This window comes from Bufo gargarizans, chromosome 6 (assembly GCF_014858855.1).
Source record: "Bufo gargarizans isolate SCDJY-AF-19 chromosome 6, ASM1485885v1, whole genome shotgun sequence".
In the NCBI taxonomy this organism is placed as follows: domain Eukaryota; kingdom Metazoa; phylum Chordata; class Amphibia; order Anura; family Bufonidae; genus Bufo; species Bufo gargarizans.
In genome coordinates, this window is record NC_058085.1 from 275,986,707 (window position 1) to 276,013,523 (window position 26,817).

At 45.8% G+C, this 26,817-nt stretch overlaps 1 protein-coding gene across 1 annotated transcript in view; it reads right to left on the reverse strand.

The window, feature by feature from the left end:
• JPH2 (junctophilin 2) overlaps window positions 1–26,817 on the reverse strand; it is a 100,579-nt gene that overhangs the window by 68,154 nt on the left and 5,608 nt on the right. The window contains exon 2 of the mRNA XM_044297358.1: window positions 24,516–25,302. Within this exon, the coding sequence (XP_044153293.1) occupies window positions 24,516–25,302 (787 nt within the window). The remainder of the gene's footprint in view (window positions 1–24,515; window positions 25,303–26,817) is intronic.

Here is a 26,817-nt window from a genome sequence, read left to right on the forward strand (position 1 = left end):
GGGGCCCCCTTCTGGAGATAGGAGTGGGTACCAGAGATGGGTCCACACCTATCTGATATTGATGGCATATCCTAGCAATATGCCATCAATGTCTGTGCTGGGCCAACCCCTTTAATAAGAAACTGAATGCGAGAAATAAGGTGCCACCATCTGAAATTAGTTGTGGTGGGGATCAGAAGCAATGTCAGAAGATAATTAACTGAAAGAGTAGCACATGCTTGGAGCAAACTTCCAGCAGATGTGGTTGGGGAATCAACAGTAAGTCAGGGATATGTAAGTATAGGAAGAGGAGATGGGCCATGTGGTCTTTTTCCATCATCAATCTTCTATACTTCTGTGTCATATCATGACTATTTTTGCATGGGTCCCTCGTTATTACATATTACACTACTTTAGAGGTGTCCTTGACTGATCCTCTTGCAGAAAATGCACATTTCAGTGGTCCCGCCTCTGCTGACCTCCATCCTAAAATACTGGATTCCCAGCCACCCAGGGATTGATGATATGTATCACTCCTTTGACATTTGTGTCATGTTCTTCACAAACCAAGTTACTTATTTCTCCTTCTGCTCAGAGTATGAAGTGTATGTTTCAGAAGCCAGTGGGAAGGACTCCTGCGGGGACCTGGTGTACTGTATAAGTGACGTCCAGAGCTCGCTGCAGTCAGCACATATTCCCTGACTATATATGGAATTGCACAGCAATAGTTTATCGGAGCTGCCGGAGAGTGTGACAGCTGGAAGCCAAGTTGTTACTTCTATCCAAAGCCACTGATACAAATTGGGAAGGAAAGTGTCTTTTACAGATGTCTGGAAATGCAGTCTGAGGCAAGATCCTTGGTGCTGGGAGGGAGCGCCATTAACTGCCCAAGGTGACTACTATCATTTCTATGAAACATTAAAGGGATTTTTCAGGATTAGAGGGAAAGTTCTGCTGCTCATCTAGAAAACTTACCTCCTTTTCCTCAAACTGTGTCTGGTGTTATAGCTCATCCCCACTGAAGTAAATTCAATACCACACAAAACCCCTAGGCAAAACCAGCATAGTTTTTGGGGAAACAAGCACTGCAAAGTTCCTAAGGAATCATGTTGTAGATAATCTTCACAGGACAGCGCTGAAATAGCCATTACTGTTACTTCAAGAATAACCTCCATTATCATGGAACATTCTAGGCATAGCAATAAGGAATATAGACATTCTAAGAGCTCTGATAGCAACAACATTGCGGGGACTTACTATAAAGCAATTCTCTAACATTGTATGAAAAGTCTAAAGTGCACCCAAGTAAATTGACTTCCCTATCATCTCCATTGTTGCTCAGTGAGGCAGATTTGCTGTTCACAAATCATGGATACTTGGGTGAGAAGGCAAATAGGATTATTATGGTTATAAATGTTGACTTTCATTTAGAGTTTTTGTTTTACCTTATCCCAAAACCAAGACAACCCACTTTAATGTTCCTTATAGGATGGGGTCAGGGTAGTCTAAAGTATTGCCCATAACAGCCAAGACTAGGAATGTGCATCTGCATCACATGGGCATCCAAGGCTGGCTTTGAGCTCATTAACAGAAGGAGTCCATTATTACCGTTGAGCCAGATTGATGCATTACAACTTAAGTTCAAGGTCTGGTATAAGGCAATATGGCAATCGTATTATAAATATGGTGTTTAGTAAGGGGCCTGTGACCATTATAACTTGGGGCCCACACTGCTATTACTATATCCCTGCCTCTAAGTGTCCATCGTTAGAAGAGACAGTTCCCACATTTGATCAAATCTCTGTGACAACTTCCTTGGAGGTATGATGGTTTATGGCAGTGTTTCCCAACCAGTGTGCCTCCAGCTGTTGCAAAACTACAACTCCCAGCATGCCTGGACAGCCTTTGGCTGTGTGGGCATGCTGGGAGTTATAGTTTTGCAACAGCTGGAGGCACACTGGTTGGGAAACACTGGTTTATGGAATATCAGTCATAAGTCATGTAGCAGCAGGAGATTTGGGAGTACACTGGGGACAAGAGGTTGTCACCCAGTTTTTACTATACGATGGCCAAGAAAACACTGTTCTGCTAGCCAAGGTGGAAGATCTTCCAAGGCTAGAAATTGAATAAGAAGTTCACTACCAGTCATTAAGGGCATGGTCCAGAATTGTAGGACCTATAAATCCTCTCATACATATTACCAGGACCAGGGGCGTAGCTAAAGGCTCATGGGCCTTGGTGCAAGAGTTCAGCTTGGGCCCCCCTTCACTCAGTAGTTTTTGGTGGTCAGGGGGAAGGGAAGCACATAGTCTTTGTGCTGCCTGAGGCAAACGGCACCCCCTCCCTCGCCATATTATTGACCTAACCCTTCCAGCCAGAGGTGTAACTTGACCACCAGCATGCACTTTCTATAATACCTGTGTCTTCTTATGCAGCACAAAGATCTTTGGGCCCCCTCAGGCTCTTGGGCCCGGTAGCAACTGCTACCTCGGCACCCCTTATAGCTACGCCCCTGACCAGGACTATGAGTGTCTCTACTATCAATGCTTGAAAGACGTCACTGTTCGCTGTAGAATCTAGCTAAAAGTCCTTATGGAATGACGTAGTGATTATAAATTGTATATGATAAAAAACTTCCTGGGATTTCCTATAGACTTTCAAATAGTTTAGGTCACCGAAGATCCTGCTTCTTGTATAAACATTTCTTTTGCGAAATTTGTACTTTTGCTTAAAGGTTTCGTCAGCCTAAACCCCGAGCCATGAGCTGGATATTCTCACTTGTCTCATACACTGCCGTCACTTTCATACCAATGGAAGGACATTGTTTGAATAGATATTAGATGACTGCGTATATATCTTGTAAATTCCACAACTGCTTGAACTTTTCTAGTAAATCCTTCAGCCATCATCCCAGAGTCTCACTATAGTTTAGGTCACCGAAGATCCTGCTTGTTGTATAAACATTTCTTTTGTGAAATTTTTACCTAAAGGTTTCGTCAGCCTAAACCCCGAGCCATGAGCTGGATATTCTCACTTGTCTCATACACTGCAGTCACTTTCATACCAAGGGAAGGACATTGTTTGAATAGATTTGAGATGACTGCGTATATATCTTGTAAATTCCACAACTGCTTGAACTTTTCTAGTAAATCCGTCAGCCATCATCCCAGAGTCTCACTACAGTTATGGAGGAGGGAAGAAACCTGATGAAACTACTAAAACCAGTTACTAAAATAGTGCTCAAGTTAAGTATATAAGTCAGTGTCCCTACCATAGTGAAAGTAAAGGGCCCATTTCACTGCCCGATGGTCAGGAAGATTATCACTAACCAGGGTTCGTACAGATGCTCGTTAGTGATAATCTGCTTGTGTAAAGGTGCCGCTGATTCCCCGATGAGCACGAAAAATGTAATGATATCTAAATCATCATTTGCCAGCTGTAAATCATGCCGACTAAACAGCCTCTGCTTCCGGCAAACTATGATTCTGTAAGAGATGGCATTAACGATCGCTCCTCCCTATACTGTGAAGGAGATCGCTGCATCCACTGACGAGCAACGCTTCCTTCCTGACAATCTCTTGCTACATCACGCCATATAAAGGAGCCTTAAACCACAGATGCTGCCCTAACAGTTCGTGCCAGCCACAGGTATACCTCATTAGTCACAGATGTGTCTTCCACAGTCACCCCATAGTGCTTGCTTTAGATGCCCACATAGTACATGTCATAGATGCCCAAGTCTCAGATGCCCCCAGAAGTCTCTGCCTCAGATGCCACTATAGAGTCCTCAGATCTCCTCAAATATCCTCCTAGTGCTTATCCTAGATACCCCCATAGTTACTGCCGCAGGCACCCACATAATGCTTGCATCTTATGACTCCCTAGTGCCTGCCATAGATGGCCCTAATGCTTGCTACAGACACTCACGTAGTGCTTGCTTTGGATGCCCCAATAGTGCTGGTCTCGGATCTTTGTATAACAATCCATACTGGCTTCTTGCACTGGTATGGCACCAATCTTCTCTATACTGCCATCTACTGTACAGTTGGGTTCGAAATTGTGTTTGCTTGAATACCTTTTTTTCTTAAACTTATGCACTTGGTGTAGAGCGACAATGTGAGGTTAACAGGACCTATGTCCAGTTTGTTCCATTCGGAAATGCTTCTTCTAATTTGCACAAACCCCATCCCATTTGTGACCTGGTTCCCAAGTAGGCATCTGATGAACAGACAATGACTGCCACACCTTAAGGGGAATGTGTCATTAGAAAATGATCTATTGTTTAATTCCCATTTTTAAGTTAAAAAAAAAATAATTCTTAGAATTTTTATTTTTTTTTTTCTATGTCACTGTCTATATAATAAGTCATGATTTCCTGTTCTGTACAGGTAACTTTAAACACAGTAACGCATATGATGAGGTTGACATTAGTTACACAAGAAGGGACCAGGTCGGAGGCCATGACTGGTAAATCCTAGCTGCTACTTCTCCATAATTTGTTTCCCTTTCAGGCAACTGATTTGGTTGAATTGAATAAAATCATAAAAAAGTAGTACTAGGATTTTTGACAATCTTGACTCAAAAATGTGCACTTACAATAATGCCCATGTCTATCATAACGGGGTTCTGTGCATTTATCAAATGTCCTGTGTGGACCAGGTGTGCACTCTAAGGATCCATCCATGATTGGAGTACACCATGATATGAAATATCCCTGTCGAAAGATTATATAGTTGAGGGGGATTTACCATTTTGAGTGCCTACTCGGTTTAACATTGCTGCAACCTGAAACTGCAACTGAACAGCTTGTGCCAGCTCATCAACTTGCTGAGATTGAGACACACCCTGCACATTCCAAGGTGTTCAAGTGCACCCAGGGGAAAATATATATATCTCCACACGCCAAGACACATACTTCAAATACAGTACATGTAATGTGGTCATCACTGGAGGCACATTCATCTTTGAAGGTTCATCATAATTAACAAAACGTTATGTGCGTTTCTGATCCATAAGTTGTCCATCAGTAGACCTCACATCACAAACCATATATCATTAGAGAGGATGACCTTTCATATTTTGAAGGCATACTTAGTACGTTAGGTTAGTAACAATAACCGGTCACTATAGAAGTCCCTTTTATATGGCTGGCAACTATAACAAGAGAGGAAACCTGGAGACTGTATCTGCAAATGCTTTACGCTCTTTTAATACTGAATCCATTACACAACAGACCTCAACATCGCTCTCTAGTAGAGTTGAGCGAACACCTGGATGTTCGGGTTCGAGAAGTTCAGCCGAACATCCCGGAAATGTTCGGGTTCGGGATCCGAACCCGATCCGAACTTCGTCCCGAACCCGAACCCCATTGAAGTCAATGGGGACCCGAACTTTTCGGCACTAAAAAGGCTGTAAAACAGCCCAGGAAAGAGCTAGAGGGCTGCAAAAGGCAGCAACATGTAGGTAAATCCCCTGCAAACAAATGTGGATAGGGAAATTAATTAAATTAAAAATTAAATAAATAAAAATTAACCAAAATCAATTGGAGAGAGGTTCCATAGCAGAGAATCTGGCTTCCCGTCACCCACCACTGGAACAGTCCATTCTCAGATATTTAGGCCCCGGCACCCAGGCAGAGGAGAGAGGTCCCGTAACAGAGAATCTGTCTTCATGTCAGCAGAGAATTAGTCTGCATGTCATAGCAGAGAATGAGGCTTCACGTCAGCCACCACTGCAACAGTCCATTGGCATATATTTAGGCCCAGCACCCAGGCAGAGGAGGGAGGTCCCGTAACAGAGAATCTGTCTTCATGTCAGCAGAGAATTAGTCTGCATGTCATAGCAGAGAATGAGGCTTCACGTCAGCCACCACTGCAACAGTCCATTGGCATATATTTAGGCCCAGCACACACACAGGCAGAGGAGAGAGGTCCCGTAACAGAGAATCTGGCTTCATGTCAGCAGAGAATCAGTCTGCATGTCATAGCAGAGAATGAGGCTTCACGTCAGCCACCACTGCAACAGTCCATTGGCATATATTTAGGCCCAGCACACACACAGGCAGAGGAGAGAGGTCCCGTAACAGAGGATCTGGCTTCATGTCAGCAGAGAATCAGTCTGCATGTCATAGCAGAGAATCAGGCTTCACGTCAGCCACCACTGCAACAGTCCATTGTCATAAATTTAGGCCCAGCACCCAGGCAGAGGAGAGAGGTCCCGTAACAGACAATCTGGCTTCATGTCAGCAGAGAATCAGTCTGCATGTCATAGCAGAGAATGAGGCTTCACGTCACCCACCACTGCAACAGTCCATTGGCATATATTTAGGCCTAGCACACAGGCAGAGCAGAGAGGTCCCGTAACAGACAATCTGGCTTCATGACAGCAGAGAATCAGTCTGCATGTCATAGCAGAGAATGAGGCTTCACGTCACCCACCACTGCAACAGTCCATTGGCATACATTTAGGCCTAGCACACAGGCAGAGCAGAGAGGTCCCGTAACAGACAATCTGGCTTCATGACAGCAGAGAATCAGTCTGCATGTCATAGCAGAGAATGAGGCTTCACGTCACCCACCACTGCAACAGTCCATTGGCATATATTTAGGCCTAGCACACAGGCAGAGCAGAGAGGTCCCGTAACAGACGATCTGGCTTCATGTCAGCAGAGAATTAGTCTGCATGTCATAGCAGAGAATGAGGCTTCACGTCAGCCACCACTGCAACAGTCCATTGGCATATATTTAGGCCCAGCACCCAGGCAGAGGAGGGAGGTCCCGTAACAGAGAATCTGTCTTCATGTCAGCAGAGAATTAGTCTGCATGTCATAGCAGAGAATGAGGCTTCACGTCAGCCACCACTGCAACAGTCCATTGGCATATATTTAGGCCCAGCACACACACAGGCAGAGGAGAGAGGTCCCGTAACAGAGAATCTGTCTTCATGTCAGCAGAGAATTAGTCTGCATGTCATAGCAGAGAATCAGGCTTCACGTCACCCACCACTGCAACAGTCCATTGGCATATATTTAGGCCCAGCACCCAGGCAGAGGAGGGAGGTCCCGTAACAGAGAATCTGTCTTCATGTCAGCAGAGAATTAGTCTGCATGTCATAGCAGAGAATGAGGCTTCACGTCAGCCACCACTGCAACAGTCCATTGGCATATATTTAGGCCCAGCACACACACAGGCAGAGGAGAGAGGTCCCGTAACAGAGAATCTGTCTTCATGTCAGCAGAGAATTAGTCTGCATGTCATAGCAGAGAATGAGGCTTCACGTCAGCCACCACTGCAACAGTCCATTGGCATATATTTAGGCCCAGCACACACACAGGCAGAGGAGAGAGGTCCCGTAACAGACAATCTGGCTTCATGTCAGCAGAGAATTAGTCTGCATGTCATAGCAGAGAATGAGGCTTCACGTCACCCACCACTGCAACAGTCCATTGGCATATATTTAGGCCCAGCACCCAGGCAGAGGAGGGAGGTCCCGTAACAGAGAATCTGTCTTCATGTCAGCAGAGAATTAGTCTGCATGTCATAGCAGAGAATGAGGCTTCACGTCAGCCACCACTGCAACAGTCCATTGGCATATATTTAGGCCCAGCACACACACAGGCAGAGGAGAGAGGTCCCGTAACAGAGGATCTGGCTTCATGTCAGCAGAGAATCAGTCTGCATGTCATAGCAGAGAATCAGGCTTCACGTCAGCCACCACTGCAACAGTCCATTGGCATATATTTAGGCCTAGCACACAGGCAGAGGAGAGAGGTCCCGTAACAGACAATCTGGCTTCATGTCAGCAGAGAATCAGTCTGCATGTCATAGCAGAGAATGAGGCTTCACGTCAGCCACCACTGCAACAGTCCATTGGCATATATTTAGGCCCAGCACACACACAGGCAGAGGAGAGAGGTCCCGTAACAGAGGATCTGGCTTCATGTCAGCAGAGAATCAGTCTGCATGTCATAGCAGAGAATCAGGCTTCACGTCAGCCACCACTGCAACAGTCCATTGGCATATATTTAGGCCTAGCACACAGGCAGAGGAGAGAGGTCCCGTAACAGACAATCTGGCTTCATGTCAGCAGAGAATCAGTCTGCATGTCATAGCAGAGAATCAGGCTTCACGTCAGCCACCACTGCAACAGTCCATTGTCATAAATTTAGGCCCAGCACCCAGGCAGAGGAGGGAGGTCCCGTAACAGACAATCTGGCTTCATGTCAGCAGAGAATTAGTCTGCATGTCATAGCAGAGAATCAGGCTTCATGTCAGCCACCACTGCAACAGTCCATTGGCATATATTTAGGCCTAGCACACAGGCAGAGGAGAGGTTCATTCAACTTTGGGTAGCATCGCAATATAATGGTAAAATGAAAATAAAAATAGGATTGAATGAGGAAGTGCCCTGGAGTCCAATAATATATGGTTATGGGGAGGTAGTTAATGTCTAATCTGGACAAGGGACGGACAGGTCCTGTGGGATCCATGCCTGGTTCATTTTTATGAACGTCAGCTTGTCCACATTGGCTGTAGACAGGCGGCTGCGTTTGTCTGTAATGACGCCCCCTGCCGTGCTGAATACACGTTCAGACAAAACGCTGGCTGCCGGGCAGGCCAGCACCTCCAAGGCATAAAAGGCTAGCTCTGGCCACGTGGACAATTTAGAGACCCAGAAGTTGAATGGGGCCGAACCATCAGTCAGTACGTGGAGGGGTGTGCACACGTACTGTTCCACCATGTTAGTGAAATGTTGCCTCCTGCTAACACGTTGCGTATCAGGTGGTGGTGCAGTTAGCTGTGGCGTGTTGACAAAAGTTTTCCACATCTCTGCCATGCTAACCCTGCCCTCAGAGGAGCTGGCCGTGACACAGCTGCCTTGGCGACCTCTTGCTCCTCCTCTGCCTTGGCCTTGGGCTTCCACTTGTTCCCCTGTGACATTTGGGAATGCTCTCAGTAGCGCGTCTACCAACGTGCGCTTGTACTCGCGCATCTTCCTATCACGCTCCAGTGCAGGAAGTAAGGTGGGCACATTGTCTTTGTAGCGTGGATCCAGCAGGGTGGCAACCCAGTAGTCCGCACAGGTTAAAATGTGGGCAACTCTGCTGTCGTTGCGCAGGCACTGCAGCATGTAGTCGCTCATGTGTGCCAGGCTGCCCAGGGATAAGGACAAGCTGTCCTCTGTGGGAGGCGTATCGTCATCGTCCTGCCTTTCCCCCCAGCCACGCACCAGTGATGGACCCGAGCTGCGTTGGGTGCCACCCCGCTGTGACCATGCTTCATCCTCATCCTCCTCCACCTCCTCCTCATCCTCGTCCTCCTCGTCCTCCAGTAGTGGGCCCTGGCTGGCCACATTTGTACCTGGCCTCTGCTGTTGCCAAAAACCTCCCTCTGAGTCACTTCGAAGAGACTGGCCTGAAAGTGCTAAAAATGACCCCTCTTCCTCCTCCTCCTCCTCCTCCTCCTGGGCCACCTCCTCTTCCATCATCGCCCTAAGTGTTTTCTCAAGGAGACATAGAAGTGGTATTGTAACGCTGATAACGGTGTCATCGCCACTGGCCATGTTGGTGGAGTACTCGAAACAGCGCAACAGGGCACACAGGTCTCGCATGGAGGCCCAGTCATTGGTGGTGAAGTGGTGCTGTTCTGTAGTGCGACTGACCCGTGCGTGCTGCAGCTGAAACTCCACTATGGCCTGCTGCTGCTCGCACAGTCTGTCCAGCATGTGCAAGGTGGAGTTCCACCTGGTGGGCACGTCGCATATGAGGCGGTGAGCGGGAAGGCCGAAGTTACGCTGTAGCGCAGACAGGCGAGCAGCAGCAGGATGTGAACGCCGGAAGCGCGAACAGACGGCCCGCACTTTATGCAGCAGCTCTGACATGTCGGGGTAGTTGTGAATGAACTTCTGCACCACCAAATTCAGCACATGCGCCAAGCAAGGGATGTGCGTCAAATTGGCTAGTCCCAGAGCTGCAACGAGATTTCGCCCATTATCACACACCACCAGGCCGGGCTTGAGGCTCACCGGCAGCAACCACTCGTCGGTCTGTTGTTCTATACCCCGCCACAACTCCTGTGCGGTGTGGGGCCTGTCCCCCAAACATATGAGTTTCAGAATGGCCTGCTGACGTTTACCCCGGGCTGTGCTGAAGTTGGTGGTGAAGGTGTGTGGCTGACTGGATGAGCAGGTGGAAGAAGAGGAGGAGGAAGCCGAGAAGGAGGAGGTGGCAACAGGAGGCAAAGAATGTTGCCCTGCGATCCTTGGCGGCGGAAGGACGTGCGCCAAACAGCTCTCCGCCTGGGGCCCAGCTGCCACTACATTTACCCAGTGTGCAGTTAGGGAGATATAGCGTCCCTGGCCGTGCTTACTGGTCCACGTATCTGTGGTTAGGTGGACCTTGCCACAGATGGCGTTGCGCAGTGCACACTTGATTTTATCGGATACTTGGTTGTGCAGGGAAGGCACGGCTCTCTTGGAGAAGTAGTGCCGGCTGGGAACAACATACTGTGGGACAGCAAGCGACATGAGCTGTTTGAAGCTGTCTGTGTCCACCAGCCTAAATGACAGCATTTCATAGGCCAGTAGTTTAGAAATGCTGGCATTCAGGGCCAGGGATCGAGGGTGGCTAGGTGGGAATTTACGCTTTCTATCAAATGTTTGTGAGATGGAGAGCTGAACGCTGGCGTGTGACATGGTTGAGACGCTTGGTGACGGAGGTGGTGGTGGTGGTGTTGGTGGTACATCCCCTGTTTGCTGGGCGGCAGGTGCCAACGTTCCTCCAGAGGCGGAGGAAGAGGCCGAGGCGGCAGCAGCAGAATAGGCCGAGGCGGCAGCAGCAGAAGAGGTAGCAGGGGGAGCCTGAGTGACTTCCTTGGTTTTAAGGTGTTTACTCCACTGCAGTTCATGCTTTGCATGCAGGTGCCTGGTCATGCAGGTTGTGCTCAGGTTCAGAACGTTAATGCCTCGCTTCAGGCTCTGATGGCACAGCGTGCAAACCACTCGGGTCTTGTCGTCAGCACATTGTTTGAAGAAGTGCCATGCCAGGGAACTCCTTGAAGCTGCCTTTGGGGTGCTCGGTCCCAGATGGCGGCGGTCAGTAGCAGGCGGAGTCTCTTGGCGGCGGGTGTTCTGCTTTTGCCCACTGCTCCCTCTTTTGCTACGCTGTTGGCTCGGTCTCACCACTGCCTCTTCCTCCGAACTGTGAAAGTCAGTGGCACGACCTTCATTCCATGTGGGGTCTAGGACCTCATCGTCCCCTGCATCGTCTTCCACCCAGTCTTGATCCCTGACCTCCTGTTCAGTCTGCACACTGCAGAAAGACGCAGCAGTTGGCACCTGTGTTTCGTCATCATCAGAGACATGCTGGATCAGGAAACATAAGTGGTTGTGCGTCAGTGCATTCTATGTCTTTCACCGCTGGGGAAGGGCTAGGTGGATGCCCTTGGGAAACCCTGCCAGCGGAGTCTTCAAACAGCATAAGAGACTGCTGCATAACTTGAGGCTGAGACAGTTTCCCTGGTATGCATGGGGGTGATGTGACAGACTGATGGGGTTGGTTTTCAGGCGCCATCTGTGCGCTTTCTGCAGAAGACTGGGTGGGAGATAATGTGAACGTGCTGGATCCACTGTCGGCCACCCAATTGACTAATGCCTGTACCTGCTCAGGCCTTACCATCCTTAGAACGGCATTGGGCCCCACCATATATCGCTGTAAATTCTGGCGGCTACTGGGACCTGAGGTAGTTGGTACACTAGGACGTGTGGATGTGGCAGAACGGCCACGTCCTCTCCCAGCACCAGAGGGTCCACTAACACCACCACGACCATGTCCACGTCCGCGTCCCTTACTAGATGTTTTTCTCATTGTTATGGTTCACCACAACAACAAATATATTATTTGGCCCAATGTATTGTATTCAAATTCAGCGGGATATAAATTTGAGGCCTAGTATTTAGGCGCTGGGTGACAGGTATGGGTTTAGTGCCAGAATTAGACTTGGAAATACACAGTAGCGGGTGTGTGTGAAGTTATTCTGAATGACCCAATGTGCACCTTGAATATTATATACCCTTTTAGGGATAGATTTCAAATAGCTCTGATATAGCAGAAACCACTAAATTATGAAATTGCTAAATTGGGAATTGTATTTCAACCCAGAACAAGAAATGTGCTTGAATGGACACTAAATAACTCGCCCAGCTACAGCACTAAGGACAGATTTAGCGGGATATAAATTTGAGGCCTAGTATTTAGGCGCTGGGTGACAGGTATGGGTTTAGTGCCAGAATTAGACTTGGAAATACACAGTAGCGGGTGTGTGTGAAGTTATTCTGAATGACCCAATGTGCACCTTGAATATTATATACCCTTTTAGGGATAGATTTCAAATAGCTCTGATATAGCAGAAACCACTAAATTATGAAATTGCTAAATTGGGAATTGTATTTCAACCCAGAACAAGAAATGTGCTTGAACGGACACTAAATAACTCGCCCAGCTACAGCACTAAGGACAGATTTAGCGGGATATAAATTTGAGGCCTAGTATTTAGGCGCTGGGTGACAGGTATGGGTTTAGTGCCAGAATTAGACTTGGAAATACACAGTAGCGGGTGTGTGTGAAGTTATTCTGAATGACCCAATGTGCACCTTGAATATTATATACCCTTTTAGGGATAGATTTCAAATAGCTCTGATATAGCAGAAACCACTAAATTATGAAATTGCTAAATTGGGAATTGTATTTCAACCCAGAACAAGAAATGTGCTTGAACGGACACTAAATAACTCGCCCAGCTACAGCACTAAGGACAGATTTAGCGGGATATAAATTTGAGGCCTAGTATTTAGGCGCTGGGTGACAGGTATGGGTTTAGTGCCAGAATTAGACTTGGAAATACACAGTAGCGGGTGTGTGTGAAGTTATTCTGAATGACCCAATGTGCACCTTGAATATTATATACCCTTTTAGGGATAGATTTCAAATAGCTCTGATATAGCAGAAACCACTAAATTATGAAATTGCTAAATTGGGAATTGTATTTCAACCCAGAACAAGAAATGTGCTTGAACGGACACTAAATAACTCGCCCAGCTACAGCACTAAGGACAGATTTAGCGGGATATAAATTTGAGGCCTAGTATTTAGGCGCTGGGTGACAGGTATGGGTTTAGTGCCAGAATTAGACTTGGAAATACACAGTAGCGGGTGTGTGTGAAGTTATTCTGAATGACCCAATGTGCACCTTGAATATTATATACCCTTTTAGGGATAGATTTCAAATAGCTCTGATATAGCAGAAACCACTAAATTATGAAATTGCTAAATTGGGAATTGTATTTCAACCCAGAACAAGAAATGTGCTTGAACGGACACTAAATAACTCGCCCAGCTACAGCACTAGGGACAGATTTAGCTGGATATAAATTTGAGGCCTAGTATTTAGGCGCTGGGTGACCGGTATGGATTTAGTGACAGAATTAGACTGGGATATGGCCAAAAAATAAACAGACTATTGCTGGTTAAATGCACTTGGTGTGACAGCTTCACCCTGATGTAGGCTTTAGCCAAAAAACAACCACACCATTGAGGGTTAAATGCACTTGGTGACAGGCGCAGCTTGCCCCTGATTTAGTATATGGCCAAAAAATGAACAGACTATTGCTGGTTAAATGCACTTGGTGTGACAGCTTCACCCTGATGTAGGCTTTAGCCAAAAAACAACCACACCATTGAGGGTTAAATGCACTTGGTGACAGGCGCAGCTTGCCCCTGATTTTGTATATGGCCAAAAAATGAACAGACTATTGCTGGTTAAATGCACTTGGTGTGACAGCTTCACCCTGATGTAGGCTTTAGCCAAAAAACAACCACACCATTGAGGGTTAAATGCACTTGGTCGCAGCTTGTGCTGGCGCACCACAAGACACAAAATGGCCGCCGATCACCCCAGAAAAATGTGACTGACAAACGGTCTGTGCAGCCTAAAAACAGTGAGCAATTGAGGATCAGCAGCTCAATGATCCACAGCTGCAGATCGATCAGTTAATCAAGTCCTTTGGAGGAGTTAATCTGCCTAATCTCGCCCTACTGTCGCAGCCGCAACCTCTCCCTACGCTAATCAGAGCAGAGTGACGGGCGGCGCTATGTGACTCCAGCTTAAATAGAGGCTGGGTCACATGGTGCTCTGGCCAATCACAGCCATGCCAATAGTAGGCATGGCTGTGATGGCCTCTTGGGGCAAGTAGTATGACGCTTGTTGATTGGCTGCTTTGCAGCCTTTCAAAAAGCGCCAAGAAAGCGTCACAAAAGCGCGAAGAAAGCGACGAACACCGAACCCGAACCCGGACTTTTACGAAAATGTTCGGGTCCGTGTCACGGACACCCCAAAATTCGGTACGAACCCGAACTATACAGTTCGAGTTCGCTCATCCCTACTCTCTAGGCCTTACCAACTTACAGCGGGCTCCCTTAGGTTCTACCAAGGTGTCTTTCATTCTGAAGGGAAAAATAGTACAGTATGCAGTGTTATTTTCCCTTCAAATATGGCAGAATCTGGAAGGAAGTACGTGGTGTGCTGCCCGCATCTTTTGAAATTAAGGGGTCCGGATGCAGACACAAATATACTGTTGTTTGAATGGACCCTTAGGCTAAAGATTGTAAAATTAAACTCCCTGCCCCTTCTACCATCACATGTACAGTATAGGAGGACCTGGCTCTTGGTAGTTCTTCTACCATTGACATGGTAGCAGGAAAGAGTAGTATGAGCCTCCTTGACTCCGAATATTATTGACCCTGTTCATGGGGTAGCATCCCCCCACAGATAAGGTTCATCACTTCAATACGCCTTTATGTGTCCTCAAACGCACCCATGGCCATCATGCCCTCCCACAGTTATGCCCCCTACACTTTTTATTTTGGCATACCAACCACCTAAACTTTAGTTATATAGTATTGAGAGAGTCTCATCATCATGGTACACTACATGGTCTCTTTGGCTACTAAAGACATTTCTTCACTAAGAAATGGCCGCCGACACTTCACAAATCTTTCTACAAAGTGCAAAAGAGCTTGACAAAAAGAAGCCAGGAGTCAAACTGACACAGGCAGCAGCTATTTTAAGAGCAAATGGATCTGTTTGTGACACTTGATACAGAAGCTTGTGCAGCCAGAAATCATCAATTCATCAAGTGTCAATGTTTAGAGCACTGGCGGCATCCTATCACTGGGGCACATGGCTAGGCCAAAAGAAATATTATAAAAGCAGATATGTGCCCTTGCTTACGTCAGTCTAGTTAAACGGGTATTTTTGAATTATTGGACTGCCATGCTGTGTTACATCATTTGCACTATTGCTTTTTATACGGCTAGTTTCACACTAATGGTAAATTCTTCTGTCAGAGGACCAGCCTGACAGAAGACATTGCATACGGCATAGCTTGAAAAGGCAGGAGCACCGCCAGTCCCCATTGACTATAATGGGACTCAGCAGGGATCCAGCCTGTTTCCAACATTAGTGACAGGATTCAACCAGACGTATACCGCTGCAAACAGCATTTTTTGTCAAATCTAATCCCAGCATTAATGCCAGGAACAGGCGGAACCCCCGCCAAGTCCCACTATAGCCAAAGGGCTCCGGCGGGGTCAGTTACTATCCAGCTATGGCGGATACAATGTCTTTTAGCAGGTTGTCCTCTGCCGAAACAGCCTGCCAGAAAAATTTACCACTAGTGTGAAACTAGCCTTAGATCATGAATAATCCTTTACGGGGTTGTGTCATTTTAGTCAATGGGGGCATATTGCTAGGATATGCCCCCATTGTCTGATAGATGCAGGTCCCACCTATGGGACCTGCACCTATCTGGTAAACGGAGCCTTGAAAGTCAAGGAGGACGCACCGCAGCTTGTGCGGCCACCACTCCCATTCATTTCTATGCAGCCGACGGAAATAGCCAAGCTATTTTCGAAGGGCTCCGTAGAAATGAATGAAGGGCAGCCGCGCATGCGCTGTGCGACCAACGTGACTTTCAAGGCCAGAGGCGGGATCCGCATCTATCAGACAATGAGGGTATATCGTAGTGATATGCCCACATTGTCTGAGATGGGAATACCCCTTTAAAGGGGACGTCCATTCCTTTTTTATGCATGCCTATCATTACAAAAATCATAATACCTCCTTTTGCACCTTTAGATGGGTATTAAGCATAGTTCGCCTGGAAATGTGTGGAGCATGCAGATTTCAGCCCTCTTTTTCAACCCTGTTTATTTTTTTTCTTTGCACACATTCTGAATTGGCCGATTATTACAGGTGCTTTGTGTGCTATAAGGCAATCAGGTGGCTTCCCCTACTGCACTCCGTCTCATCTACCCCTCATGTTGTTTTACTGAAGCACTGAGTGGGATACTGCAGCTGCATCCCCCTCCTCCCTGACTTACACTAGATTGATTTGTTGTGACTGAGGTGGTTTCCGAACATTTACAGGGAATCTGGAGAGAGGGAAGAGGCACTAATGTCTGCTAGAAGGAGAAGAAGTGTGCTTAAAGGGTTTCCCATGATAAGAAATAAAGGTTCTGTTTGTTTCCAGGAACATCACCACTATTGTGCATGCCCTATATTGCAGATCAGCTCTATTCAAGTAAGAACTTTTCTCATCTCAGATAACCCCTTTAATTCTGAAGTAGAGTTGCATTAAGGACTTTCCCACACTGCTAAATATTACACAGCAAGCAATGGAAAAATTCCATATGAAAATGGAAAATCCTTAGCCTAATTTTGGACATTATTAGCATCATCCCTAAAAAGAGTATTTTTACACACGAGCTTCTCCTTTCTTATTATTGGAGATAGCTTCCAAGTCAGAGCCATTATAATACATTAGTGGGTACCCCAGATTACCTGTGACAAAGATTTCCCCCAGAGCAAGTCACAGATGTACCCAAATGCTACCAGATGCCACCAGAATGCCTGCCACACACTGCCAGGGCGACTGCCGTGAAGATGACCCCAGAGATGTCTGACCCAGAGATCCCCCTTTTTGTGTCTAACACATGTGTACCTCCTAGATTGCCTGCCACCAAGTTACCCCCAAAGTGTTTGCCAAAGAATTGCTCCCCGGAGTGTTTGCTACAGTGATGTCCACTAGGGACCCTTCCAAAGACATACCTACAAAGTTGAAGCCAACGATGAGCTCATACAATGTTTCTAGATGCCAACAGAATTCCTGACAGATTGCCCACAGCGCACCTGCCACAAAGATGACCCCTAGAGGGCCTGCCACAGAGATACGGCCTTAACTGACTGCCACTGAGATGCTCCTTAGAGAGCCAAAGATGCCCTATTCTGGATAACTGTACTAATAGTAACTTTTAGGGATTTTTTTTGTGTGTACTGATTTCCTTCTACCATCCTACCATCGAGAGTCGAAGTCGTAACCTCTATGTCTCCAGAAATCCATATCTGCCCACTGCCCACTGAAGTTCCACGTCTCAATTAATCAACAATGTATACACATATAAAGGAAATGTAATCCTATATGTTGGTTCTCAACCTCTAGCTCTCCAGATGTTGCAAAACTACAATTCTCAACATGCCCTGATGTCACAGGCATGTTGAGAGTTGTAGATCTGCAAAAACTGGAGAGCTACGGGATAGAGGCTACTTATGTAGGAGATAATCATTGCCCTATAATATAAGATGCTATAGGATATATATATATATATATATATATATATATATATATGTCAACCCCATTCTGAAGAATAAAGAGCTAGAGTCGCTTTAACAAGGAGCAAGCGTGATCTGTTCTTCATCACCCAGTGAAACACTCTGTTTTGTTCTTACTGTGGAACAAGTGTTGCAGCCAAATATTCCCACTAAGGAAACTTCTCTGAAGTTAAAATAAATGTATTCACTTGTGCCTGACCTAATACATCCTCCACAAATGTCCTTACATACCACCATACATACCACCAAGTCATCCTGAGGAACACACGCATAAATGTCCTTTATTTCAAGCATTGTCCAGAAACAGAAGGATACGGCTGCTTTCTTCCAGAAACAGCACCACACCTGTCCATTGGTTATGTCTGGTATAGCAGCTCAGCACCATTAAAGTGAATGGGTCTGAATTACAACCCAAGGCACAACATGTGTGGACCGATTTAGCACTGTTTGGCCTCATGCACATGGTCGTTGTTTTGGTCCACATTCAAACCGCAGCCGCTGTCCGCAGCCGTTGCTCCGTTCCGTGGTCCACAAAAAAAAATATAACCTGGCAGTTATATTAAAGGCTGTCCGTGCCGTTCCGCAAATTGCGGAATGCACACGGACGCCATCCGTGTTTTGAGAATCCGCTATTTGCGGACCCCAAAACACACAACTGTCGTGTGCATGTATCCTTTTTTAGAAGAAATGATGCTCAGCAATCCCCTTTTAATGAGTATTATGCTTTTTTGTCAGCTTTATGGAAGTCTTCACTATCCACATCCATCAACGTCTTTATACTAAGTGTCCACTTAACCAGCAGCCACATTCTACACATAGACTTCCTGATCTCCAATTACTTTGATTTTCAAGAGGATCTTGAGTGTCCACCTGTTTTTTTTCTTTTTACGCTTTCCAGACTAAGAGCACATGAACACAGCCATATGTGTAACTTGAAGCTTCTGGACCCAAGTGCCAAACGTCTAACCTGCCTGGTGCCATGTACACTACTTGAGCATCAGATGGGTCTTGCAGACCCCTTAGGCATTAGGACTTACTACTCACCTTTACATTGCAGAAAAGGTATGGTGGCACATGGAGTCCCTATGGTTCTGTATAATAGATCCATAGGCAACCATCATGCCACCATAGAGAGTTCAATTGCCAACCACGTACAATAGATATATTATATAGAGTAATACAGCATTTGGTGGAGCATGCCATTGAGTTCGACAGAAAACACAACTCTGAATGGCTCCATATGCAGTCAGAAGTATATGAAGATACAGTAGGACCCAAATACTGGTGTTGGCTCCATACAACTCAAAGTTTATGTGGCGCCATTATACAGTTACTTACCTTATTAACTTCATCTTTGCAGCAGCATGTTATTTTCATATTCCAATGGTCTGGCAATCCATGGGACCAGCATAATGCTGGTCTTTTGGATTTTCTTCATTATTGGGTATTCCTTGGGCTTGGGAGGAATCTGTGATAATCCAGGATTCCTTTATTCCTGCACCATTTGCTATGTTTTACTTCTCCATATGTCAGACCAGCTAAACATCTGGACTATCATGTGGGCAATTTCCTTTGTAAATGTAGGAGACAAAAACATTGGAGGATTTCTTTCATTACTTATAAATTTCTCATAGATGTTGCCACGTTGAATTCCAGGTAATCAGGATACTCCCTGCTGTACTAAGCTCTAACCAGTGGTGATAGATCTCATTTTGGTGGCTTCAAATCTAGGACCTAATGCACATTTTTATGGAGGTTCAGTTTAAAGGGGTTCTGCACTTTGTTTAAACTGAAGATCTATCCTCTGGATAGATCATTAGCATCTGATCGGCGGGGGTCCGACACCCGGGACCCCCGCCAATCAGCTGTTTGAGAAGGCAGCGGCGCTCCAGCAGTGCCGCGGCCCTCTCACTGTTTACCGTAGGCCCAGTGACGTCACGGCTAGTATAACTTGCCTGGACGCGGCTAAGCTCTGTTCACTTGAATGGAGCTTAGCCCCGCCCAGGCCAGTGACACTAGTCGTGACGTCACTGGGCCTGCGGTAAACAGTGAGAAGGCCGCGGCGCTGCTGGAGTGCCGCTGCCTTCTCAAACAGCTGAGGATAGATCATCAGTTTAAACAAAGTGCAGAACTCCTTTAAGGGTTTCCTCTGGTTACTTTGGTTTCCTCCCACACTCTAAAAACATACTTATAGGTATGTGTGTGTCTGGGAGATGGTGGGCTCAGGTTCTAATACAATAATAGGGTCCATCCTAATACAACCCAATTGAGTGATTGCCAATGGAGTCAATCACTTGTCACTATGGTCTCTTTTTATGGGATGATTCACAAATAACCTATTAGACCTTATACAGGTCAAACTCAAAAAATCTGAATATTGTGCAAAAGTTCATTTATTTCAGTAATGCAACTTAAAAGGAGTTACATTAATGCAACTTAAAATTACAATATTGTGAAAAGGTTCTATATTCTAGGCTCAAAGTGTCACACTCTAGTCAGCTAATTAATCCATACCCCCTGAGCAAAGGGGACCTGAGATTGTGACTTTGGGGTTTCATAAGCTATAAGCTATAATCATCCAAATTATAACAAATAAAGGCTTGAAATATCTCGCTTTGCATGTAATAAGTCTATCTCATATAAGGTTCACCTTTAAAGGGAACCTGTCATGTGGATATTTGATTATAATCTAACTAATTATATACAATCATTAACTACTAAAAAGTGCCTTAGATGTATTCACTTACTGGTGTGACAGATGGTTACCTCATAATATACACACAAAGATGCCGCATGCTAATGAGCTGATTTGAGTCCAGCGTGATTTCATTGAGTCCAGCGTTTATTTAATTAACAGCTATAGCCACTCCCCTGCCCACCTGCTGCTGATTCATATGGAAAATATCTGTCAATCAGCAGCAGGTGGGCGGGGAGAGTCAGGAGCTCATAAATATTCAGGACTCATCATTATCAGCTGGAGCTTTTCAATACAAGATGTTTGCAGATTGACTGGGACAATTAAAGAAAGTGACCCAGCATTTCGCTAAGAGAATCAGTCACTTATTTATGTTGCCCTTAGTTAGGACACCATAAAACTGGTGACAGGTTCCCTTTAAGTTGCATTACTGAAATAAATGAACTTTGCATGATATTCAAATTTTTCAAGTTTCGCCTGTAGATAATATGTCACAAGTGCACATTGAGAGCAGTAAAGCCTCATTCTCACAGTCAGTGTTTGGTCAGTGTTTTCCCATCAGTGATTGTGAGCCAAAACCAGGATTGGAGCCTTTACAGAGATAAGATACAAGGGAAAGATCTGCTCCTGTTCTCTGTTTAGAGAAATGGAAATCACTGACCAAACACTGACTGTGTGAATGAGGCTTAAAGGTTACAATGCAATTAAAGATGCAAACAACATGTACAGTTATGTTCTGTATAGATGGACGGTGGACACCATAGTCTTAACTCCTGCGGTGGAGCCAAGGCGACCCAGTATGCCACTGGGGTCTTTTAATTATGTATATATTGGACAAGACTTAAACTTGATCTTGTTACTATTCAGAAATATTAATAACAGAGGCAGGGCCGTGACAACCACATGTGAGCATGGTGGAGCACAAGAATGCTTGGTTACATAGTTACGTACATGGTTAATACGGTTGAAAAAATACATTAGTCCATCAAGTTCAACTAGGGTCGGCCTTTCAGGTGTGCAAGTTGTGCGGCCGCACAGGGCGCCATGGCAACATGCAGGACAGCAGCGGCCTAATCTCACCTCCCAGCAGCACCCTTACTACTTTATAGACACCCTGCCTGTGTCACAACTTACACGCTTCTCATTTACGAAATTCAAATCCAACACATAGTCATCTGTATTGCCGTCCCCAGGAGAGGGAGAGATGTGTCTGCTGGGATTTGACCCCACAACCTTCTGTATCAGAGGCAAAGCACTTACCCACACAGCTATAAGAGACTTCTACTGTAGACTCTGTTATAGCCAGTGTACATTTATACACGACAGCTGCCCGAACACACCCAGCACTCCTATATCTCTATATGACAGCTGCCCCAGCACACTCAGCCCTGCTATATCTCTATATATGATAGCTGCCCCAGCACACCCAGCCTGCGACATCTAATACACATGACAGCTGCCCCAGCACACTCAGCTCTACTATATCTCTATATATGACAGCTGCCCCAGCACACCTAGCTCTGCTACATCTATACACATGATAGCTGCCCCTGCACACTCAGCTCTGCTATATCTATATAGCTCTAAGTATTACTATACAGTAGATAGATAGATAGTGCTATAGCAGAGCTGAGTGTGCTGGGGCAGCTTTCATGTGTATAGATGTAGCAGAGCTGGGTGTGCTGGGGCAGCTATCATATATAGAGATATAGCAGGCTGAGTGCGCTGGGGCAGCTGTCATGTGTATGGATGTACAATAGCTATCAAAGCTATAAACGAGTCTACAGTAGAAGTCTCATATTTTTTCAGTCAGTGGTCATGCAGCTCTTATAGCTGTGTGGTTAAGCGCCTTGCCTCTGATACAGAAGGTCGTGGGTTTGAGTCCCAGCAGAAACTTTTCTGAAATACAGGCTAAATTAGAATACACAAGCACTGACTCCATATATGGACATACAGTGCGGGACACAGGCTGGAAGAGGCTACATCGCATCGCTGACATGGAGGTAAGTAGAAGTTGTTGTTTTTTGTTGTTTTTTAAACCCAACTGTTACTGCCACATGGGGGGAGCGGGAGGCACTGCATACTGGCACATAGGGGAGGGGGGTTGGCACCTGATACTGGCACATGGGGGGAAGGAGAGAGGCACTTGATGCTGGCACATGGGGGTTGGCACTATGATACTGGCACATGGGGGAGGTTTGGCACTATGATACTGGCACATGGGGGGTGGGAAGGAGAGAGGCACTTGATACTGGCACATAGGTGGTTTGGCACTTGATACTGGCACATGGGGGGTTGGCACTATGATACTGGCACATAGGGGGTGGTAAGGAAAGAGGCACTTGATACTGGATCTTTGGTGGGGTGGCACTATGATACTGGGACATGGGGGGAAGAGGCACTTGATACTGGCACATGGGGGTTGGCACTATGATACTGGCACATGGGGGAGGTTTGGCACTATGATACTGGCACATGGAGGGGAAGGAGAGAGGCACTTGATACTGGTACATGGGGGAGGTTGGCACTATGATACTGGCACATGGGGGGAGGAGAGAGGCACTTGATACTGGCACATTGGGGGGAGATGGCACTATGATACTGGCACATGGGGGGGAGAGGCACTTGATACTGGCACTTTTGGGGGGGGAGATGGCACTATGATACTGGGACATGGGGGGTAGAGAGGCACTTAATACTGGCACTTTTGGGGGGAGATGGCACTATGATACTGGCACATGGGGGAGAGTAGAGAGGCACTTGATACTGGCACATGGGGGGGTTTGGCACTTGAAACTGGCACATGGGGGGTTGGCACTATGATACTGGCACATAGGGGGTGGTAAGGAGAGAGGCACTTGATACTGGCACTTTGGGGGGGTGTGGCACTATGATACTGGGACATGGGGGGGAGAGGCACTTGATACTGGCACTTTTGTGGGGGGAGATGGCACTATGATACTGGGACATGGGGTAGAGAGGAGAGAGGCACTTGATACTGGCACATGGGTGGGTTTGGCACTATGATACTGGCACTTTGGGGGGGGCGAGATGGAACTATGATACTGGGACATGTGGGGGGAAGGAGAGAGGCACTTGATACTGGCACATGGGGGGAGGGGGGCATCTATGGGGACACTTACTGGCACATTATTGGGGGTCCCTTTTTACTGGCACATTATAAGGCCCTTAATCATACCCAGTGTCTGTCACCCTTAATTTAAGGGGGGAAGGGTCTAATTGAGGGGGCAGGGGACTGGGTAAGGGTGACACTGGGTATTATTAAGAAGGGCAGGGGACTGGGTAAAGGTGACAGGGTATGATTAAGGGGGGCAGGGACTGGCTCTGGGTGACACTGGGTATGATTAAGGGGGCAGGAGACTGGCTATGGGTGACACTAGGTATGATTGTACTTGTTTGCACTTGCACTTAAATTATGTGTAATAAAAAAAAAATGTTTGTTCCAAAGATTGTTTTCCTCTTTGTGTATGTTTAGGTGAACGCTGGACGACAAAAGATTAGCTCGCACAGGGCGCCTGAACACCTAAGGCCAGCCCTGAGTTCAACCAAGGGTTAACAATCATATGGGTAAACCAATCTATCTGGGGTACATATTTAGGTAGATCACACTTTAAATATATTGGATAAGACTGAAACACGATCATGTCACTATTCATGCTAATAGTGTAAATCCTAATAATAGAGGCAGGACTGTGATAATCATGTGTGAGCATGGTGGATCAAAACAATGGTGGCCCTAAAGCAGGGGTGCACAACCTGCTTCCTGGGGGCCCATTAAATGGAAGTACTATAAGTGTATCTAGACATTTATGATGTATACTGTATGTTCAATATGCCATATATACAGTATTTTAGTTGGTAATACCCCTTTAAGTTTATTTTCAGCCCTTGAAATTGGTTCAAGCTGACAATGTGGTCAACAACCAGAAAAAGGTTGTGCACCCCTGCTCTAAAGAATGCTTGGTTAACAATCATAAGGGTAAATCAATGTATTGGGGTACATATTCAAAGTAGATCACACTTTAAATTTCTGGTTTTATTTTCTATTTCCAAAACGAATATAAACAAAAAAAGTTGTATTTTCTTCCATATCTTACCTGGATGCAGCAATATCAGATTTCTGTCGTGCTATGGCAGCTGCTCTCTGTGCTCCTTCTATACTTCTGTCTACTTTCTGCCTGATCTTCGCACTCTTTAGGGGGATAACTCTCTTCTTCATTCCTTTAATGAAGACGTTGTTTCTATACTTTCCTTCCTCCTTTGTGCCATCTGTAAAGGTGGTACAACCGTAGCCATGTCTCAGGTTGTCCAACCATTCTCCTTCATACTTCAGCCCGCTGGAACGCTCACTGATTCCAAAACCAGATCTCTTGTCTTTCTTCCATTCACCCATGTAGAGCTCAGTGGTGGTGGCGTCAATGTCAGCTTCAACTAGTGGAAATTCTTCTGGTTCAGTCCCGTCACCAAAACTAACAGTAGATGTGGCATCACTAGCTCCAGAGCTCATACCACTAACGCTCTTCAAGAAGCTTAGTTTACTTCTTTGAGATGAAAGTGATGTCTTAGAATCAGATTTCCTTAGCCTACCTAGTAGGGAACCTCTTCTGAAAATGCCTTTCTTTTGCTCCTTGAGAGCTTCAGCATCTGCATAGAGTGAAAGGGCAAAGCCACCTCTTGTGATAGTTGGAGACACTATGTTATCTGGAGAAGCTGACATCGACATGGCGTCGTGTTGGGCCAGTGTTCCATTGCTGTGCTCACTACGAAGCGACGTTAGGGAGGTGCGCAAAGGATTTCGAACAACTGCAGCCATTCCATACGGCACACTTTGACGCATGCCATAGCCCTCTCTGATTCCATTTGCAAACTGACCCTGGTATGTGCCTGAAGACAAAAAGACGAAAATAGAAATTTTAACCTCTTTTACCTCTGAAATAGCTATTACATGCTCAAGAACTTACATGTCAGATTCCATTGGCTAGCTATGATAAGTGGCTATGGTTAGTTTGTCTGGACTTTTAGGGAGAAATTCTTTTAGGGAGAACGCCTTGAAGTCACAGAAGCCCATAGCTAGAGCTGCATTGATCTAACATGTTATGTAGTAATTAAGGACACGTTACCCTGTTTCCTATGAGGATCCTGAGCATGGCTGTGCATCCACATAGTGTGACCCATCAAACATCATTAAAAAAAGATGGCTTTACCTTATTTGAACAATAATCTAATTATTATTCCATCCATGACATGAGTAGTGATGGTGATAGGAGCAGTGGGGGTGGTAGTAGCAGTGGTAATACAGGAGCAGTAGTAGTATAGGAGTAGTAGTGTAGGAGTAGTAGTGAGGATGGTGGTAGCAGTGGTAATACAGGAGCAGTAGTAGTATAGGAGTAGTGGTGGTAGTAGTAGTAGGTTTGATGGTAGCAGTAGTAGTATAGTAGTAATGGTGGTAGCAGTAGTAGTATAGGAGTAGTGGAGGCAGGAGTAGCAGTGGGGATGTTAGTAGCAGTGGTAATACAAGAGCAGTAGTAGTATAGGAGTAGTGGTGGTAGTAGTAGTAGTGAGGATGGTAGTAGCAGTGGTAATACAGGAGTAGTAGTGGTAGCAGTAGTAGTATAGGAGTAGTGGTGGTAGTAGTAGTGGTAGTAGTAGTAGTGAGGATGGTGGTAGCAGTAGTTATACAGGAGCAGTAGTAGTATAGGAGTAGTGGTGGTGGTAGTAGCAGTTGTAATACAGGAGCAGTAGTAGCATAGGAGTAGTGGTGGCAGTAGTAGTATAGGAGTAGTGGTGGTGGTAGTAGTAGTATTAGGTTTGATGGTAGCAGTAGTATAGTAGAAATGGTGGTGGCAGTAGTAGTATAGGAGTAGTGGTGGTAGCAATAGTAGTGGGGATGGTAGTAGCAGTGGTAATACAGGAACAGTAGAAGTACAGGAGTAGTGGTAGTAGTAATAGTAGTGGGGTAATAGAAGCAGTAGTAATACAGGAACAGTAGAAGTATAGAAGTAGTGGTGGTAGTAATAGTAGTGGGGATGGTAGTAGCAGAAGTAATACAGGAGCAGTAGTAGTATAGGAGTAGTAGAAGTTGTGTAGACTGAAATGTTGAATGACTACTGCATAATAATGATAGTTCCAATTACTATTAATGATAATAACAACTCTCCCATATCTCAAGTAATCCTGAAACACGTTCATACACAATGAGACATTCACAGCTTGTAGCCAATCAGTGTGAGCTCAGAGAACAATCTCGCCTTCATTCCTCCTCCATATATTTCAAGCATCCTTTATTCAAAAATAACGCGCCACTTATTCCTCAGCTCTGGGGCTGACCACAATTGTATAGAGAATTTTTCTATTATACACTAGGGCCATTGTCCCAAATTTAGCTCAGGTCAAAAGTCC